General features: G+C 40.3%; 1 protein-coding gene across 3 annotated transcripts in view; it reads left to right on the top strand.

Moving 5' to 3' along the window:
- klhl13 (kelch-like family member 13) overlaps positions 1 to 20,865 on the top strand; it is a 69,453-nt gene that overhangs the window by 1,688 nt on the left and 46,900 nt on the right. For 2 of the 3 annotated variants that reach the window (XM_056284635.1, XM_056284634.1), the window contains exon 2: positions 4,948 to 5,021. In XM_056284635.1, the coding sequence (XP_056140610.1) occupies positions 4,969 to 5,021 (53 nt within the window). In that variant the 5' untranslated portion in view covers positions 4,948 to 4,968. Of the gene's footprint in view, positions 1 to 4,947; positions 5,022 to 17,190; positions 17,289 to 20,865 lie in introns of those variants that run through there. The other variant, XM_056284633.1, reaches the window with a different exon arrangement.

Raw genomic sequence — 20,865 nt, 5'->3', positions numbered from 1 at the left:
AGACTTGGTGAATTGTCATTCGATAATCTTAGGCTGTGTTTTCACTGGAGACCTTGAAAAAAAGATCACCGTGTCACTATTGTTTTCTATGGAAAAGTCTGCTTTGAGTGCTCTCGGCCCAGTGCAGGGACCTAACCTCTTTTTAGAGCCTGGGTCAGTGAGCATTTCACCTCTTTCAGAAGTTGAAGCAATTTCAACTTCTACTGAAGCGCATAACTAATCAATATCACTTCTATTTCCACCAAAAAAAAAAAGAATGAAGGAGAGGCAGGACTATAGGGGAAACAATCTAGATCTTCTTTGTCAAAGCAGAGGGGAGAAGTGGAATCAAACAAAAAAGATTCAATAAAAAGTGCTAATAAAAAAAACCTTTTTATCTGACAGTTTGCCTGTGAATTATCACACCATGTAAAAAGAAAGCAGGAGTAATATTTCTTTTGTCATGAAATGTATCTCATTTGATAGCAAAAACTACCCAGCATCTCTGCCCAGCACTCAGCACAGGCTTTTGACAGAGTCCAATCCAAGCACTCATCTCTAGCTCTGTGAGGTAAAAATCACTGTCAGAATTCATAAGATTTAAATCAAGAATTGTTCAAGACTAAGATTTGGAAGTTTAAAACTAAGATATGGAAGCTTAAAACTAAGATTTGAAAGTTGCAAACTTAAGATTTCAATGTCCGTAATTACTGCTTAATACCTGTAATGTTTGCAGTATTATAATCCTTTCACTTCAGAGTTTTGGACCCACTTTTCATAGATTCAGCACACTCATTAAATCTGAGCTTTGCAGTTTTGCATTATAGGATTTCTAGCAGTATTCTAACTGAGGTAAGGCCTTAAGCGTTAGCCTCTTTCTCACATACATTGTGTAGCATTGCCAGAGTGACTTCTTCTGTACCACCGGTCGTTTCCCTTGTTCACACATACAGTCTCTATCTGTAAGATTTCCAGATAGCTTTTGTTTGCACATGACAGTGCCAGAAAGGTAGGCAAGTTGCGGATTAAATGCATCATTCATTCCTTGTGTTTGGTTTGTTTGTTTGTTTGCTTGCTTGCATTAAACCATCTTCTGTAAGATTTGCGCAACCCTTTATTTGCTTGGCATCATAATGTTATGACTTTTGTGTGAACTATTGTTCTGGAGCATTTCTGGAAATGTTACTAGGTCTTGAGCTGGGAAAATGCCAGTACAACTTTTCCGGAATATTGACTCCAGCTCACGTTCACATATGACCCCAGCACAGCAAAGTGCTTAGAAATTTTGTGAATTACGCCACATTGTGAAAGGGGCTTCTGAAAGGAACAGCTCACAACAACCCAAACCAGCCTGGGTGGGAACTAACAGGTTGAACTAATCCTGTGTGCTCCAACAAAATGTAACAAATTAACTAACACATTTGAAGATAAACTGTTGTATTCATTTACATGATGTGATGTCTGACCAGTGGAACTCATTAGTTGGACATGTGTTGATTGGTTACATGTACATGATTAGTTGACCCTCCATTAGTTCCTGCCCAAGCTAGTTTGGGTTTTTTAATCTCACGTAGACAGAACTCAGTCTTCTCCAAACTTGGTTAGAAAAGGGGCAGAGACTTGATGGGTTTTTGTCATGCTTCAGACCAATAAAATTACACCGTCTCTGAAGACAGATCCTTGCGTTGGTGCTCACCCGTGCAATATCCTGCAAAGAACAACTTATTTGTTCAATGCCAGCAAAACTTTGGCTTGGACAAGATAACAACTGCAAAAATTCCATCCAAAACATTAGACGTTTGCCATATCGCTCCACTTTAACAAGAAAAAAAATAATCCATTATTATTTTTAGCATAACTTAGAAAAAGATGGAAACTTGTTTCTACTCAAACAGGAAATGCAATCAGAGATGCTGTTTCCAGAGCCAAACGTTTTCCAACTCATAGCCAATCATATAGCTGTTTCAGGATCTCGTGGGGGTCTCGTTATCCCAATTTCGATGAAATTTTCCTCAGACCCTTAATAATTTTTACAAAGCGGAGAGGTCTGACTACTTGAGATTCAGGTTGTTTTGGGCTGTTCCTTTCAGAATTTCTGATTTCTGTCCTGTTAGAATTCTGCCAGAAATCTCAGCATGCCAAGCTGCAAAGATCAGATCTGACTCTGCAGGAGGGGAGATGTATTTCTGAAATGAGTATCTTGAAACTCTGCAAGGCATATTCAGAAACTCTGAAGTGGAAGTTTTGTAACACTGCAAACATTACAAATGTTAGCAGTTGTCATAGACATTCACATTTTAAACTAAGTTCATGCTAAGTGACTTTCCCAAAGACTTAGTCCTAGCCTTAGTTTGTATAATCTTAAAAAGAGTTTTCAGGACTGTCACAGCGCATGCTGTGATGTGACAACTCACTTTTAGTGTTCTTAACACCCTCTAAGATGGTTTTATTTTTGAGTTCAATGTAGGTATTTGTGGCAGGAATTATTACTTTGGTAGAAGGGGAAAAATCGCCAACATGGCCCATCCAGATGGCATTAAAATTATTGAATAGCTTGGTTGGGTGTCCCTACAAACACAATTGGCCGTGTCTGTGGGTTGGAAGCCGGATGTGGGTATGTGTCTTGGTTGCTGCACTAGCTCCTCCTCTGGTGGGCTGGGGCACCTGTTCGGGGGGGAGGGGGAACTGGGGGGAATGGCGTGATCCTCCTACGCGCTATGTCCCGCTGGTGAAACTCCTCACTGTCAGGTGAAAAGAAGCAGCTGGTGACTCCATGGCTCGGCAGAGGGGGTGGAGCAGCGACCGGATGGCTCAGAAGAGTGGGGTAGTTGGCCAAGTACAATTGGGGAGAAAAAGGGAGTCAAATTTTTAAAAAAAATTATTGAATAGTGCTGTAATAAATGATATTACCCCACCTCCCTTAGAAAAATTTGCCCTGTCTGAATGAGCCTTAGTTTTCACCTTCCTTATCTTGGTTTTAAATATATGTATTTTAGTTTTAACCTTACAAATTCTGACTGTAATTTTACCTCTTACAGCTGTAGCATTAGAGCTGTTTCTTTGAAAGAGAAATCCAGTGGAAGCACATCCTTATTCTATCATACTGAGGCCATAATGAAGCCTCTGCACACCTTGCTGTCCCGGTTAGGAGTCATGTGCACAGTTATTGTTTGTGTTTCCATTAGTGATGGCACTGAAATCATGATTAGGAAGTACCACAGAAATACTACAATGACTACAACAAATGATACCCTGAAACAGCATCTGATATGTAATGCACATGCGGTATTGGCACCAGCTTCTCCTCCATTGACTGCTTTGCCTTGTTTTGTTTACTAATCGAAAAAGACAAATGCCTGCTCATTGTGGTTTCAATACGGACTGTAGGATGATGAGTGCATGATGTAATATGGTATCAACACAGTATCAAAGATGGTCCCCCAGAGAAAGTCACACTATTCTGTAACTTATTTCTATTCAAAAGAGAGTGGTGTCTTTCTCATGGGAACGTCTGACCGTATGAGATGTGGCGTCACTAGATGATACGTGACTGTAAAACCAGTTATTGAATGCTAATGTTATTATGCCCACCCGCCGGCACGATCTGGCCATGTTCAGCATGGTTATCAAATGGGGCAAAAAATTCAGAAATGAGCAGTTTAGAACCATGCCATGCCAAGCCATTCACTCATGGAAAGTCTATCTGAAGGGTTTCTTTCTGTGCTCAGAACCGTTCGGCCTTGCTGTAGAAATACGTTACACCATATGTAACATTAGTAGACATTAGTCCTCTAAGGGCAGATTTCCGTTAAGGCTCCCACACCCTTGGTGGCTGAACCAGGCTTTGCTGACACAGGCTATTCAGACTCAAAAACTGGTCTAAATGATCAGTCTTGACTTCCGTGGTGAGCCTATTCACATGAGGTGACAGGGGACCGATTGAGAGTTTTACACTTGAAAGACTTGTCCAATTCTTCATGTCTCATCTCAAATTTAGCAGAACCTCGCAGAAACACGTCTTGCTCAAAAAGAAAGCCGAGGAACACAGACCGCTGAAGAAAAGAGCCAGACAGTTTGCCAGTCAAAGTACAATTAAATAAATAAATACAGAGCAAAGCAATTATTTGGTTGCGTAGTTTGTACAGCAGTCACTGTGCTCCAAACGCAACAAAAACAAAAGTCACGATGTCGCACATTGAAGGAGACCCTGCTTCAGAGACCGCTACCGCAAAGCCTACTTTACATGAAGAGTAAAGGCAGCTGATCATGAGCCATTCTCTAGGCCATTATTATTGAATGCTTTTCCCCTTGTGTGTACTGGTTGGATTTATTGTTGATGAAGTCACTGCACATCTTACCCATTCTGTTTATGTTCCAAAGCTTCAACCCCATTGGCTGTTGCCATAGCTGGCCTCTGATTTCAGTCTCTGACCCATTCACTCTATGCGACACAGTTGTGACAAAATTAAACACGCTTAAAAAAAGTCAGCTGCAAAGACTGGGCGGGAATCCGCACGGAGGGTGGGGGGTAAATTCTTGGGTGACAGAATCTCGAGTCTTGAGCCCTTTCACACTAGAGGATAATCTACCCCCGATTGTTAGCCTGTTGTGGTTTCAGTCAGCGAGGACAGCCCGGCGTGAGAATCGGCCCAGTTCTCGTAAAGTATAGCGCCACCTTTACCTGTCTGTCTAACTGCATTGTAAAGGTTCCTCAGTGAAAGTGTAAAAGCCCAACAAGGCATAAAACAATAATTGACTTCCACACCATTATCAATGAAATCGTAAACAAATGCTATTTTTATAAAGCGTAGAGATTGTGAAACTGTTATAGTGTTAAAAAAGTGTCACAACAAAACTGTTGCATTGTCTATTATGCTATTATTATCATATTGTGTTCTTACCAATGCAAGGATAATTTTTTTCCTTTTAGTGTTACAAGCATAATCATGTTCACTTGTATTTTTTTAGAGGTGTGGTTTTGGTGAGGGTATGGAGCACCCTGCACACAGAGGAGAGACGATGCCCATCGGACTGCATGACAGGTACTGTGCAATGTCTATGCCTTTTCTTTTGGCCATAGATATGAAAACATTTAAATCAATATTTCACTTTCGTTGGACATTTTCACGTTTCAGCTGTTGTACTTTTGCGGAAAGTTTGAAAATAAAACTGTATGAATATGAAGGATACGGAGGATCTTAAGCAGCTTGTGTAAATGGGGATGCTGTGCAGGACAATTTTTAATGGTATAATTTGTATGGTTTGAATGTATTTGTGTACATGCAAACATATATTATGGCTTTAGCTCACCGGCAAGTGAAGTATTTACTTTACTTGTTCCAGTAGCTCACTAGGGTGTTCTGGTATTTTGGTTAGTGTTTGCTTGAGTTATAGCTTTTGAGGCTGGTGGAGGTGTTTATCTGTTAAGTTCAACGAAATTACCGTGGGACTCCTTGTCAGGGTTTGCACTAAAATCAATCATGAATAGTCACTGTGACAGGGTTGTAAAAAAAAAAAAAAAGTATATTTTTACATTGTATTTGCACAGATTTTAGATTTTTCATTGCATTTGTGTATGTCAATACTATAATACTTAAAGGTCCCATGAAACAGCATTTACAGCACTGCTAACTTCTGAAATTTGACGTGTATCTGAATGGAATGGAGCTGTCGAATGGGATTTTGTGAGGGGAGAGCGTTTGATTTGACTAACAGCCAATAATGACCAGACATTTTTTGAAGAATGTGCACATCAGTATGCAGTTGGCTAGTTTCAGTTTGGTGGTAGACGATCACTGGTCCTCTCTCAAACTCATGTCCCATTCATTGGACGTTTTTTAGTGTACGCCCACAGGTGCAGGGTGATGTAACTAAAAAATTATAGTTTTCAGGGAGAGAAAAACATTAAACACAAAAATAAAACACTTTTTTTTTTATTTCTAGCACATTGTGTTAAAATAATTGTAAATCAAGTGCAGATAAAAGTGATAACAAGAATGAAAATGCATTTTTTATTTCATTGGTTCTTTAATGCCAAAATCACTGCAGGCCTTAGGGCTGTGTTGAACATAATTATTAAAAGTTATGGAAAGAATTAAAAAATGGTAATTTATTCATACTGGAGCCTTGCCTGTATATTTGGGCAATATTGAATGTGATTTTTAAATGCTAGTAGCCTTTTTAAAACAAACTGCAGAATATATATCTACCACATAGACCACATTTTGATAATGCTTTAGCAAAGGTTGTTGTTACCTGTTAGATGTGGGGGGGAAATCAATACAGCATTGTATCCTGACATGTGCGGGGCGTTATTGTATCGATACACAGACACCAAGTAGCGATCTTTTTTTTATATAAATAATATGAAAGGTATCTATGACAGTGTTGGTCAGTCTGTCTGCTTGTCAATCCCATTTTGCTGTAATAAACATGATTGAAGTGAGATGAAAGGACTGAAAACTTTATCTTATTAGATAAAACAGATGTTGACAAAGTTTCCCTATGGGGACCTAATTTGCAGTTGAAAAAGGTAATATATCACAATATACGTATGTATCGCAATATATGTGTCGCAATACTCAGCATATTGCAAAATGTTTAAAATCGCTGTACTACCATATCGTGACTTAAGTATCGTGATATTGTATTGTGGGGCCTCTGGTGATTCCCACCCCTATTACTTGTTAACCTTTTTCGGTAACACTTAAGTATGGGGAGCGTAGTCACCATTAATTAGGTGCTTATTAGCATGCAAATTGGCAACATATTGGCTCTTAATTGGTCATTATTACGTACTCATTAATGCCTTATTCTGCATGACCTTATTATACAACCAGTAAGCCATTAACTATGAGTTTTCCCTCTATAACCTCAGAATTATTAGTCTGGTCAGTTAAGGGCAAATATGGGGTCAAGGCTGCAAAAAGTCATTCACATTTGAGCCAATGTTTTTCTGTTAATTTAGGGTCCAATAAAGAAAAAAATGCAAGGAGCCCAAAATTTTAGGTGGGGGAAGTCTCTGAAATGGCCACGCCCACTTTTTAGGCCTGGAAATCAGTATCTCGGCTCCTGAATGTCGCAGAGAGCTGATCATGGGCTCAAAAGAAGCAGAAGCACCACATTTATATAAGCATTATGAACAAACATATACCCCAAAACCTTTACTTTTTCAGGTATTTACAAAAAACTAATTTTCACTGGTCACATACATGGCCACGCCCACTTTTTAGCCCTGGGACTATATCTCAGGCTCAGCTCTCGGAGGTTGCCCCGAGTTGATATTGGGCTCAAAAGATGTGGAAATAACTATTTATATTAGTGCTCTGAACAAATATACTGTATGCCCTAAAACCTTCACGTTTTGAGCTATTCATGAACATGTTCTTTTTTCCATTGAATTGATCAGCAGCATGCAATCAACTTTAGCCAAATCTGTGCAAGAAGGCTATACAGTTTGTTTGAGTAAAAGTGTTACATCTACTCATGGAGTGCTAGTATTCAAGTTGACTCTTTGTTATAAGAGGAGGAACCCAGTAACCACCAAAGAAACAAAGCAAACCATGTGAGGTCCAAAAAAATCTTTATTTTAACCTCACACATCCCATCAGACTGGATTCAAACACTTGCTGAGGCACTTGCAATAAATGAGACATTTCATCCCTCTGCCAGCACAAGAACATGAGGTACACTTATTAGATCTGCAACTACACACCCCTGTTACTTGAGACAATGTATCTCTTGTGGAAACTGTGCTCCACTTGACGAAGAGTTCCTCTCCTTCGGTAGTCCAACCCCATTCAATGACAGGGGGACAAGGGAGTTGTAGCAGGCTGTTTCCCCACAGCCATCCTGCCTGGAATGTAGCTCTCAACAGATGCTGTAGAAGCGCATCCTGACTTGGGGGTAGGTCTCTCAGCTCATCATTAACTGAGTGCTTGAACAGCTGGAATCTGAGCTCATCTATACTGACACAGTTGTACAGTCCAGTCTTGTTGTACCAGCTCATTACCCAGGGCTCAATAACTTCCATGCTTTCCTTAACTGTCTCGATACTAGGGCAGCAACTTAGTCCTCTCAAAGCAGCAGTGAGTTCTGTGGACTTACTGTGGTTTATCCAGGCTTTGTATTGAGCAGTCTTTGAGTGGCCAAAGAAGGCGCTCACAGAATCACAGCCACTAAAAGAATGGAACACAGGCATGGCATCGGCCACATCTCCACCAAGCTTCTTGTGTGCTTCTGTGATTGAGTAGAATTGGCGTTTGCCAGGAACTGCAAAGTCAACTATAAGTTGCAAGTCATTACATACTGATAGGAACTGTGTAGTGAACCCTAGTAGGATGACTACCACATCGGAGTCGACTGTTCTAACTGTAACTGACTTGATCCCCTTGTTTAGCATGTGCATCACATGGCAAACGATGCGGTTGTCAGCCTCCTCAAGCATATCTATGCTGTCATAAAGCTGGATCTCGAAGCTTTCGCCGAAGTTTGCAAGCACCTTTCTGCCGTAGGTGATGCTGAACTCCTTGTCCCAGTTCCACGCTTGTGCCTTAGCAATCCTGGCGAACATTAGATTCAGGGCTACTTTGTTGTCTACATTAGACAGAAAAGCTTCAAAGAATTGCTTAGATTCTGGCATGGTGTCATTCTCACTGAAAGCCATCTGTGAACTACCTGCTGATCCCCGGTTCTTCCTAGTCGCAGTCTTGATACTCATATTCTGGTAGAGGTCAGCCACAATGTCAATACGATTGGCTTTCTTCTCATTACCGATCCTGGCAATGCTGTTCAACACTTTGATTACAAAGTCTTGGAATGTCATGCCTTTGGTGAGAGACTTTGCCATGATTCGTACTTGCACAGACAAATCTATCACAAGTCCTTCTGAGGATGTAGATTGAACTTGTACACCGATGTCCTTAAGAATTTGAGACTTTTGGCTATGATAAATATCTCCATCCTTTGTTGACAAGGCGTCGGGTAAACCTGAAATTGAAATGAATAGTTAAGCTAAGTGTAACTCTTGGGCTTACTGTCAAATCAATTAACTTGAATGTGAAATTGAATCAATGAATATCACTGTATTAAAAATCTGGTAAGACTTAAGTAACATCTAAAATATTTGAATAACTGACTTTATATCAATTAGTTTCACCTGTGAATTCACCACCAAATAACTTCCTTGTCTCTTCTTCTCTTGATCTGCAGGCCTCCTTCAGCTTTGCAAAGGTTCCTTTGGGTGGCTTGATTGCAGGGCTAGCGAGTTGGACTTTTGCACATGAACTTGGGAGTTTCAGGGCATTTCGTGAGATGGTTGCATTGACATCCTTCTTACTTAATACAATTCGCTCCTGCACAAACTGGTCATGCTGAGTTTTGCCGACTGTAAAGACAAAACTGGAGTCTTTACTTATGACATCTGGGAAGGGAATGGATGAGTTCAACCTCATGAACTGAGCTTCATCGAACGGGTTGGTAAGGATACCCTGGTACACCTTGAGTGTGTGGCTTGAAAATGTTTCCTTGAAGGAATCCAGCATTTCTTTGTGCCCGTGTGATGGATCTTGACCTTCGACCTCATCTAGGTAGCGCTGGATTTCGGGTAGCGCAAGTTCGAGTTTCCTGAAGAACTCTTGATCTTCCCGATTGATATCGACATATCCAGTGTCAGACTTGATGACCTTTATGTTATGTTCCTGCTTTTGATCACATGCAATCTTTGAGAATGGGTTGTCTCTGGTGTTTACTGTGAAAGAGCCTGAAAGAAATTCCTTGAACAAGTATGGGTGTCTCCATTTGAGCTCTTTGAGATCCTGAAGAAACACTGATGCCCATCTGGCATAGTGTGTATGATCAAGTGCAAAGAAAAGAGGAATGAGCTGCTCAAGTGCACTGATCATCATGATGAAGTTTGCCTCTCGAAAGGATCTTATGAAGATAAGAACCTTCTTGATTGTGTCAACAACATTGTTCCAGTAGTGAAACATGGGGCTGTTTTCATTGGCCACCCAGTTACTCCAAGTCAAACTGTTGTCCTCTAGACGTTTTGCCTGAAATGCTTCATCTCTCTTCTTGGCCAGCACCACAGCCAGGAGTTGAATACAGTATCTAGCCTTCTTTATGGAATTCACATCGCAGACAGCAGTTGTCAGACCTGTGATATTCAGATTAGCTGAGGTTAAGATGGTATCAAGGCCAGTTCCTTTTATCAACTGCCCAACACAGACAAGAGAAACCTTCTCAAGGTGCAGCCCACCCATGAACGTGAAGTATGAATGAGAAAACTCTTCCCCCATGGCCCACTGTATCATCTTTTTGATGGCATAAAGGGGCTGATCGGATCCACCCACTGCAACCTGGCCTGGGTTAAGATATCTTGTGTATGATACTGCTATTCTCATGACATGGAGCTGAAGACAACTAAGATATTTTCTAAACTCATGATTCGTGTGTGTATTGTGCTTCATGCTTTATAACATAGGCAGCGAATGAGATTCATGTCAAATATAGCTTTTTACAACCTTCAGGAGCTGATACGTGAAACGTGACCAGTAAAAATTAGTTTTCTTAAAATATCTGAAAAAGTAAAGGTTTTGGGGTATATGTTTGTTCATAATGCTTATATAAATGTGGTGCTTCTGCTTCTTTTGAGCCCATGATCAGCTCTCTGCGACATTCAGGAGCCGAGATACTGATTTCCAGGCCTAAAAAGTGGGCGTGGCCATTTCAGAGACTTCCCCCACCTAAAATTTTGGGCTCCTTGCATTTTTTTCTTTATTGGACTCTAAATTAACAGAAAAACATAGGCTCAAATGTGAATGACTTTTTGCAGCCATTTTGCCTTAACTGACTAGACTATATTGCTTATTAGTAGTACCATCTGAATATGCTTTGCTTAGTATGGACTTTATAAGGTGGTAGTACCACAAGAAGAGTTATTCTCCCTTACTAACACTTAATGAATATGGTCTGTTCTTACATAACAAAACACAAAACTACAAGTGTTAATAGTGTTAAATTACTGTAAATTAAGTTTTTGTTACTTACAATATGTTCCCCATACTAAAGTGACATCTTGATCATTACTAATTCACTAGTAATTAAGTTTTTTTATGTTCCCCATACTAAAGTGTTACCCCTTTTTCTAATCGTAAATACATGGATGTGTAATTTCTTGAAGTTGGCAAAAAGTAAGAAGTCGGTTACAATAAAAAAGCTTAAATCATGCGTTTAAGCTTTTTGGACAGTAATTGACAGGCAACAAGAGCAATTCCTTATTATGTTTACTCCGTCAAAATGATGGATGGCATTTGGAATTATTAACCTGGAGGGGATTGTGTGTGTGTGTGTGTGTGTGTGTGTGTGTGTGTGTGTGTGTGTGTGTGTGTGTGTGTGTGTGTGTGTGTGTGTGTGTGTGTGTGTGTGTGTGTGTGGCAAACTACAGGACCCATCAGCCTATGAATAACTTCTCATGGTTGCAGTGATTTAAAAACCTTCAAAAAAAGTTTGTTCTCGCCATCACCACTCCCTCTCTTCATTCACTCTGTAGCTCGCTCGACCAACGCTGCTCTCTGTCGCTGCCCTGTCCGAGTCAACCAGTTGACTCGGGTTGGGCAGCGACATTATCAAAAGTTGTTAAAAGAAGTTTGATTATCCAAAAAGTGCGCAAGTTATAAAGGAACAACTTCCTCTAGTTTGCAGTCAAAACAAGAAGTGCTGCATATTCTTGTTGCTGCCCAATCTGAGTCAACTCTAGATGTGATTCACGCATGTGTGAGTGTAAATGCTTTACCCAGCTTTATTGTATTTTGAAACTAAAGACCAGGTTAGGTTTACTCCAAAATGGTCACATAGCAAAACCTTTTTCTTTTTGGAAAGTGCAAGTTCATATTAGCCTTGGTCGGATTTATGTAAGGGTCTGCCTTGGGGGCTGCGCATCCAGACTGACAGGCAAAACGTTTCAATTAGATAGATTTTTTAGCTTAAGCGCTGCATATTAAAAACTTTTTCCCCCCATATTCTCTGTTCAATTGACTTGGGTGCTGCGCAAAAGTCTTATAATGGGGAAGGGGGGGGGGCACAATGGCAGCAAAAGCACTTTTGTGTACAGTTAATGACTGTATGATCAAGGACCACTTGTGGTTGTGGTGATTCAAAACTTTTGAAAAACCTGTTTTATACCACAACTGAGTGCTAACTCCTAAGCTGGTTTTTTGCCCAAGTCTGAGTACCAGAGAGGGGGAGATATGCAGGCAGTGCCTCCATATTTGCACTTCCCCTGATAGGTGAAAAAAGAGGTGGTTTGTTGCCAAGTCCGAGCATCGGAGAAGGGGAGCTACGCCTGGCGAGGCTCTGCACTCTACCGAGTGCACTCTTCTAGTCTGTCAAATGTTTTTAAAATTCAGTGAATGATGGAACATTTTCAGCTAAGTGAACCCCGGCTCCATGTCATGGAAGCATTTGTGTTATTGCACCAATATACTCTTGAAGACATGGCTCACTGCTCATGTTGTGTGTGGTTCTTTTGTTATGAAGGATGTAGGTGTTTCTGGTGTATTTCCAGCTGAGAGTACATGTCCAGTTTCCTTGTTTTCAGTGACTTGACTTAGATCTGTGCTGAATGGCCCCGAAAAGCTCATGGAAGCCCGTCTCACAACTCTGGTTGTTACTGTACTGCTTAAGAGTTGCACATGATTTTCCAAAGTTTTTTATATAGACCATCTTGTGAAGATGGCAATAATGTCATTGGATTGCTGAAAGTTTTGTTTTGATAGTCAATCTTAAAAAATACAATGGTTTCAAAGATCTAAAGCAACTTACAGTGACTGTAACTTAACTCGTGTTAGTTATATTCCTATATTGCCTGCAGTGAAAGCAGCCCAGTTGTGCAAAGAGCCATGGTCAAAGCCACAGTGCCCTGACAATAGATGCAACAAATATTCTTTTGTCTCTTTGTTATAGGGAAGTGCTAGGTGAAAAAATAAGATTGGAAAGTATTGGCAAAATTCAAAAGCATTTTACATCTAAATAAATTAAGATACCAGGGATGGGGTTGGTTATGGAGGAAAGGGGAGGCGGGAGAGAGAGAGAAGTGTATTTTTAAGAGCTGGGTTTCTGGGTTACAAGTCTCTGCTGTCCTTACTTGCTTAGAAAGGTCATTCTGGCATTTGGGAGGGGGAGGATTTGGTGGAAAAGTCACTACAAGGAAAACGAAAGCCAAGCACCAGGTAATTACCTAGGGCAGCAGGGTTTTTACTGGCTCAGAAAAGGGTGTTGTTGTTGCTCAGTGCACGAGTTCAGTGCTCGCTGCTGGGAACCAGGCCCCTCTCCAATTTTGGTCTCTAAATTGTAATAGGTTTTTGGGAGGCTTTGGCTGTAAGAACAAGTAGGATTGGGTTCAGGAGTAAGGGTTTAGAAATGTTTACTTTATTTATATTGTACTATAACACACACTTAAAGTACAGAAGACAGACAATTTACAGGGGACAACACTGATGAAAAGATGAAATCAAAACACAACCATGGTTTAGGTAAAGTAGTAGGCCTATAGGAATTACTCAAGCACTTATTTTTCATTTATTCTATTTTGGAATAAAGCCTTGGCTATTAAAAAAAAATCACCACTCTTTCTCATCTTCCTCTCTCCTTCTCTTGCAGGATAAAGCGTCAGTTGTTAGAGCGCTCCTCATTATGAAGCTCTTTAATCATAATGATAACAATTAGGCATTTTGTCATGGCTACTGGGTCCGTGCCACCCTGTTTTCCCTACTTCTCCCTGTATTCCTGCTTGGTGTGGGCATGGCACTCCATCCCTGTCCCCTGCTCATCCAAACTTGTCTTCCATGAAGTTCATCACCTCTGCAAATCATGACACATTTTCCATTTCAAACCATTATCAGTGTTTTGAAAACCTATATTGGGAATAAGTGTTGCGTTTACATGCACACACACACAAAAAAAGACTCGATGCATGAAAAGACAAGTTTGCAGCAACACATGCAGTTTGGATGCTTACCCGCATGAACCCATTGTAGACCGCAGTGTTGATTATAGCTGTTTGTGTTTTCAACACGAGATTCATGACTAAAAAAAATCCATCTGATGTAGACCAGGGATTAGTGGCATGGGGGTAAAGCTTCCCTTGCAGCCTAGTCTACAGTCACTGCAGTTTTGAAATTGATGCACGTAGCCACAGGAAGACTAAAATGCAGGTGATGGCATGGAGAAGGTTGGTAAGGTGGGCAATAGAATTGTTTTTTTCAAGTTTAAAACAGTCCAGATGGTGGAGAATTTAGAAAAGGAGGCAAGCAAAGTACCTGCCAAGGAACAGTTTGATTCAGTGAATGTTGTGGAGTGTAAACCTGTAGGTTTGAGATGTGATGTGGGCTTGCGCAATGCTAAATTCTATGCTGTCATTCGTAGAATCATAGTGGTCAGGTCTCTTTAATTTTTTTTTACCCATTGAACACACTTAACTAATCCATCCCTGGCCATCAGTTAAGTCAAAGTGTTGTTCTCTTACTTCAGAATGTGAGAGGATGCTTGGATGACGGTGTTGCGGAGTGGGGAGTAGACCAGCTGCCTTGAGTTAGTCTGGTTAACTCAGGGCAGAGAAGATAATCTACACCCCAAAAAAAGACATCAGGGACAGGGAGAGAGCAGAACCGCTTAGCTCTCTTCCCAACAGTAGATTGTTTGTGTTTTTAAGTGGTTTGACTTTGTTTTTCATAAACGGGCTGTTGAGCCCTCAACTACCATATTTGTCTGTGTCTCTGTGCCAGAGAACTTCAGCTGTGGTGCAGCTTTGCCTCAGATTGATTTGATAATTTTCAAATTAAATCTGCATTAACTGATTTTCTGACCGCTAGATGGTAGACGGTGGGGCTACAGAGATTGAGCGTGCACACTTACAGCTAGGACTCTCTTACCCCCCCGGCTTGTCTCTGTGGTGGCCAAGGTGTAACGAACAGTGTGCTCCTGATATATTTTTTCCAACTGATTTAAGTTCACCAGGGGTTTAAAAGGGACTTCTATGTTGCTCTGTTTTTGTCACCTGTACTCAACTCAGAATATTTTCTTCTAGATGGCCGTTTGGTGGCTATTTAGCTTTGGCCTAAACCCCTTATAAATGTTCAGGCTCAATCACCTCCAAAGAAACGTGTAAAATAAGAGGAGGAGAAGCTAATTTTGGCATGTATCCACTGCCTGGCGACAAGGACAGATGTCTCGGAAGGGTAGGGTCCCTCCATGGTGCAAACAAGTCCTATAGGCAAAGAATCTCTCCCCTGCTGCTTCCTTAGCTGAGTCCAATTTTAAACCTCATTTAGTATTTTTGATTTTGAAACAGATGCAAGTGTGCAATAAAAGTGGCTAGTCATGACCGGTGGATGATAAAGGAGACCTGGGGCACATGCAAGTCAAATAAATGAGTCTTCAACCCAAGTGTCTGAAGTAGATAAAATTATATTTTGAAGACCGAAAAGATAATGATTTGGCTGTTGATTCATCCACTGCCCATTCCTGCAAGTGTTGTTATTGCGATCAACCAAATTCTTTTTAGATGTATTTTTGTGTATTCGCATCAGAACGTGTGTATTACAGTATATAACCACAATATCTGTAAGAAACTTCTGTCAGCTTCCCCAACAATTTGCTTCCTTGCCGCCCGTGATGCAGTGAAATCACTACCCATTTAAATAAATGGGCCTGTCACCTGTTTTTCATCATCACAGTAACTGACAGAAAATAATTCAGGCAGTTTGTTCAGGGGTTTGAGTACATCAAGTCTTTGATGGAAAATAAGTTGTATGACAATGTACTGAAAGAAGGAAAGCAAAAGGGACGAGTATATAAGGGTATAAATCAATAAAGAGGGGAGTGGTTCTTGTCATACTTTGAAATGTGTATTGAGGCCTTGGGATAAGATCTGATGCTGTCCTTTTTAGAAACCGTGTTTACTCATCCTGTCAAAGGGTTATTGAGTTCATCATATTGCTGTGAGGGGTGAAGTGGTTGAAATTCTTTGAGCGATTTAAGTGGATAGAAAGGCGAGCATGCTTTTGAAAGCTGTTCTGTGAAAACAATATATGACACACAGTGCTTCGCAGTTTTTCTCATTGACATTTTGTGGAGGTCAGGGACAGTAATCATGGAAACTGTCCAAGTGCAGAACTGACTGTTGTGTTGGTCCATGGTGTGACGAATCAAGGCAAGGCCGCACCTGTCTAACCTTCTTAGTAGTGTTTCTGTATGGTAACATGGCGCCAGATTAAGGTTTACTTTTATCAAGTCTAAATAGAAAAAACAAAATGTAGTCGTGTACAAAAAAGGCAACAGGAACAAGTTGTGAATGATTGTGAGCAAAACTTTAAACTCAAATTGGCTGAATGGCATTTATGGTATTAAAAGTTCTTTAAATCTTACCGTTAGTTGACAAGGATAAATAAAATGTCCAAATCTGTATGATTTCTCTCTGTTTACACTGGATAGATTGTGCAGTTACAATGCCCTTAGCTTATTTTGGCCTACATTCAAAAAATTTAATCAAAACAGACTAAATTTGAATGCTGAAACGTGCCTTGAGAGTGGCATTGTGAATCTTGTGACAAAGATATCAGCTGGTGGTCGCAGGAATCACATTTTGCAAATAATGTAATTGATTCTGAGCTGTATATAATAAGAATGAAATTGGTATGTAGAATATACCACAGATTCTTGATAACAGGGGGCACATTGTTATTTAATTATTACCATAAGCATCACATTTTTCTATTATCCTTACTCCCCCACGCACCCCTCTCCCCACTTCTCTATATAGAAAACCCCAGCACTGTAATCATCTCTCCTTTTTACAAGGTGGCACTGTTGCTGAGCTACTGGGCTATTCACAAACCCTGAAAGGGCAAAAGAAGGCAGGGCTCCCCCCCCCACCCCTCCCACTAGGAGATGACTGTGAATTGCAGCAGGGCGGGTAGCCATGGTGGATGCAATCTATTGGCTTCCCAACGCTTCCGCTAATGTCACTAGCCTGTCTGCAGCCTGCACTGCCTCTTCCAGGGTATTTCTGTAGCTGCTGCTTCTGTTGCTGCTGCGCTCCCTCCCCCTTTTAATGGTGTGGGCAGAGTGGGATGGAAGCCTGCATTGGAAGCCTTTTCATGGAAATGCTCTTTGCTGTTGGTATTGCTGTAGCACCGCTCTGGTGACAACAACATGCCGTTGAAATGGAAAAGCGGTTCCCCCGTCAGCTGGAAATTCCCAATGCCAGTGCTTAAGACGTCCAGGTCTTCACCTCTTTCACCTGCCTACATGTGAGTAGGGGCAAAATAGCATTCATAGTTCGGTGTGATAGTGGTGGTACATATCTAGCTGGATTTGTTTGAAATACCCCTCCCATTTCTTTTTTTAAAGAGAATTATTTTTGGTACTTGAAGCCGTTCTCTTTTAGTGTTGTCCTTATTAGACAAAATATGACTGTTGTGTGTCAAGAGTGACAATTAAATGCCCTCCCTTGCCCAGCATGCATTACATTGCTTGCTAGCAAAATGCTGTGCTCTCGGGCAGTGAGGCTTATTTTGCTTTAGTTTGGTCATGGCGAAGACTACATCTCCGACTTGTGCACTCGCCCTGTGGGTATGTTTGTTTGGGCGCAGAGAGCCAGCAAGCTTGGGAGGAGTCTGCCTTTGTCAGGATGTCTGGCGTGCCCTGGTTTAGGAGCTATTGTCATCTGCTACTGCTCAGGAGGGGGGAAGGGTAAAATGTAGTCAGTTCAAACAGGCTCTCTCCATCCTTTCCCTTTAGGGTTTTTTTTTTAAAGTGCTCTGCAAAAATGGACCTTACACATGATTTGTACACAGTAACCCGGTTTAGGCCTAACTGCAGTCTGACAACTGGCATCCAGAAAAAAAAAAAAAAACGAAAAAAAAACGATGACAGAGCTATCAAGTCAAGCTAGCATATAATGGAGGGAATTATAATCTGTGTGACATTAAGAGGATTTTTACAAAATTATCTTAAAGCAGTCTTCATTTTTGTTACGGCTCATCTGTGCCTATCGACGTTAAAAACCTGAACTCTGATTTTGCTAGTGTTTCAGAAACGTTGAGGTGAAATATTCCTGCCTTTCAACAAATAGCATAGAAATGACAGCCTATGGTCTAAAACTTTTGGCAGTTTATTTATTTAAAATGTCAACTTCAAGGGCATCACCTGCAAGATGTCTATTTCCTGGTTTTAAGGTGCTGGAAAGCCTCTCTTTGATCATGTAGCGATTTCTTAATCTTAAGAGACAGCCTGGAAAAATCTGTTTCTATTTATGAATTGAAGTGACATGAAGGTGAAGGTATGAGCATTTTTACGGGGCAACGATGTACAATAATATGTGGTGGTATTGGTGGTCTGTACTTAAAATTTTAGCCAAACAGGAAACATAACATCAAGTGTCATTTATGATTTTAGTTGACATTAAACTGACTCTAGTTAACTTTTTTTTTTAACAATGTGAATTACACCAATTCAAATTTTGTTTGCCACATAAACTTAATTTCAGTAATGATAGCTGTGACACATATGAAACGGCAAGGTGGTGTGGTCACACTCACGTGTAGCAGCACTGAGTGGTGCTCCACCTTAATCTGCCCTCTCTGTCTCTGCCCTACTCAGCCACTTACTATTTTGAAAAGTGCACATTGTGTGTTGTGTTTTTAGGGAAGCTGATATTGGGCCCCCAATTATAGGTTCCTCTGTGGTCAGGGAAAAGTTACTCTTTATAGGTCCTTTGAGTGGAGCCTCTATCCTTTTGGCTTTTGTGGGGTCATTTGGCCTAGTATACTGTGGGGTTGTACAGGCTGAATGCACAAATCACAAAAATGAGGGAGAATACAGGAAAGTGAAGTGTTAGGGTGCACTGATGCAGGTCAGGCGTGGTGGTCTCTTAAATGAGAATTGTGATGGAAATGTGTGTACACGTGCTTGCCTACAGTGAGCCCACCCTAGTCTATTTAAAGACTTGTTAGCTGCCTGTGGTGCAGATTTCATACAGGAATGGTGAGGGTTCACTGCCTTTAGGACCTATGGCATAATTCAAAGTTCAGTGGGAAGTCATTGGGTTTATGGATCCTTCACTCCACATAAAGTCCTTGAAAAGAGATGACTTTCATCCTGGCATCCAGTATATGAATAAATTCAACAGTTAAATAAATACTATGCGCAGGTAGCTTGTTTGGCAACAGTCTTTGGTATTCTGTTTTTACGTGTTTTGACCTTCATATTTTCTTAGCAGTTTTGAGCATCTAATAATAAACTCTCACCCATTATCTAGCCCTTGGCTCTATAGATTCATCAATTGTCAAGTGAAAGTCATACGCTGTAAATTAATGCAACATTCATCAAATGTGCTTGTTACTGGCTAAACAGCTTGAGACTCTACTGTTGGCCAGCTGTTGATTAATGTCCTCAGTTCTTCTCAATGAATGCAAAATTATTTATTTTGGGGATGTATCTAATATGACATTAAAAGGAGGATATACAACATTAAACTAGGATTACAAAAGTTTCAATTTACATAAATTTAGTCAAAAGATTATGGCTTTACTAAACGTTTTGTCTATTAGATCAGTAGTTTTTGCAAAGGTGGACACTTTGAGTTTCTCATGTAGTGTGTGGCTGACTCAACAAGAGTAACAGCATACAACTGAGGTGCATCACTGAATTGACCTGCCCTGTAGAGATGCAGACAAATTTCTCTCTGTTATGCTGTGGCAGAATGAAGCATGTGACGATAACATGGACATTTCGACTACTATTTCTTCCTGACTTCTAGTTCTAGGTTGTTGTGCTATTTTGCTTTTAATAGTAAATTCAGTGTACTTGATAATAATAATAATAATGAATGATAATAAATGTTAATGAATGATGATATAGATTATGGAGGTAGTTCATGTCTGCTAGGGCCTGCTAAGGTTTTGTTTGTAAACTGATATCAGACCTGATTTAGAAAATAAGCTTAATCTTTTTTTACTCATATGTATTTAAGTACTAAATTAAAAAAACAATTACCTTTAGTTAATCCAAGCTTGATTTGAGTCAGGGCATAACGTCACTACATTATAAGAAATTGTCTTTCTGATCATTATCTTGATAACATCACATAGTCCTGTCTCTGTGTAGTCTACACATATTGCTTAAGCACTCTTGCTACAAAATAAGCAATGCAAGCAGTGTAATCTTTAACCTCATAGTTGTTCATCAAAAATTATTATTTGGTTTGTATTTTTGTGTTTTGTTTGCGCATATTCTTCCGTGTGTTTCTGTACCTTCTAATGTGACCCCTAACTGAATGTTCAGTACAATCAAATAGCCTGATTGCACGCTCAATTTCCAAACTTGATCCCCGATCTCCTCCTGAGATTTAGAAACTTGTTTTGTTTAACTGCTTGAGAAGCAAGTTTAAAGAATAGATGTTTATTATTATTATTATTATTATTAATCACTTCTTAGCTCAGATACGCAAAAAAAGACTGACCGCGTTTGATGTAAAAGCCTTGACCTTATATTGCTCTGAAAGCTAGAGTCATCGACTATCTTGGATAGTTGGGGCTAATGGCGCTATGAATTATTTTTTATTGAATGTGACTGAAGGCTTGCAAGACTGTTGCTAGTCTCTTTATCATTTAGAATTGAACGTGGACTATTAGCAAGTCACAGAATGACCAGGAATGTGCACAAAATATGTTTGAATGTTTGGAGATCTTCAACAGTGTCTCTCAATTTTTAACCGCCATTATTGATCACTAAACAGCAAATACATGGGGAAAAAAGGAATACGGAGGAGGATAAAAGCGGTGCATAAAACAGCCAGTAGCCCTCGCCACTCACTGTAAAAGCTTT

This window comes from Lampris incognitus, chromosome 8, assembly GCF_029633865.1.
Source record: "Lampris incognitus isolate fLamInc1 chromosome 8, fLamInc1.hap2, whole genome shotgun sequence".
Classification (NCBI taxonomy): domain Eukaryota; kingdom Metazoa; phylum Chordata; class Actinopteri; order Lampriformes; family Lampridae; genus Lampris; species Lampris incognitus.
This window is presented reverse-complemented; position numbering and strand designations above follow the sequence as displayed.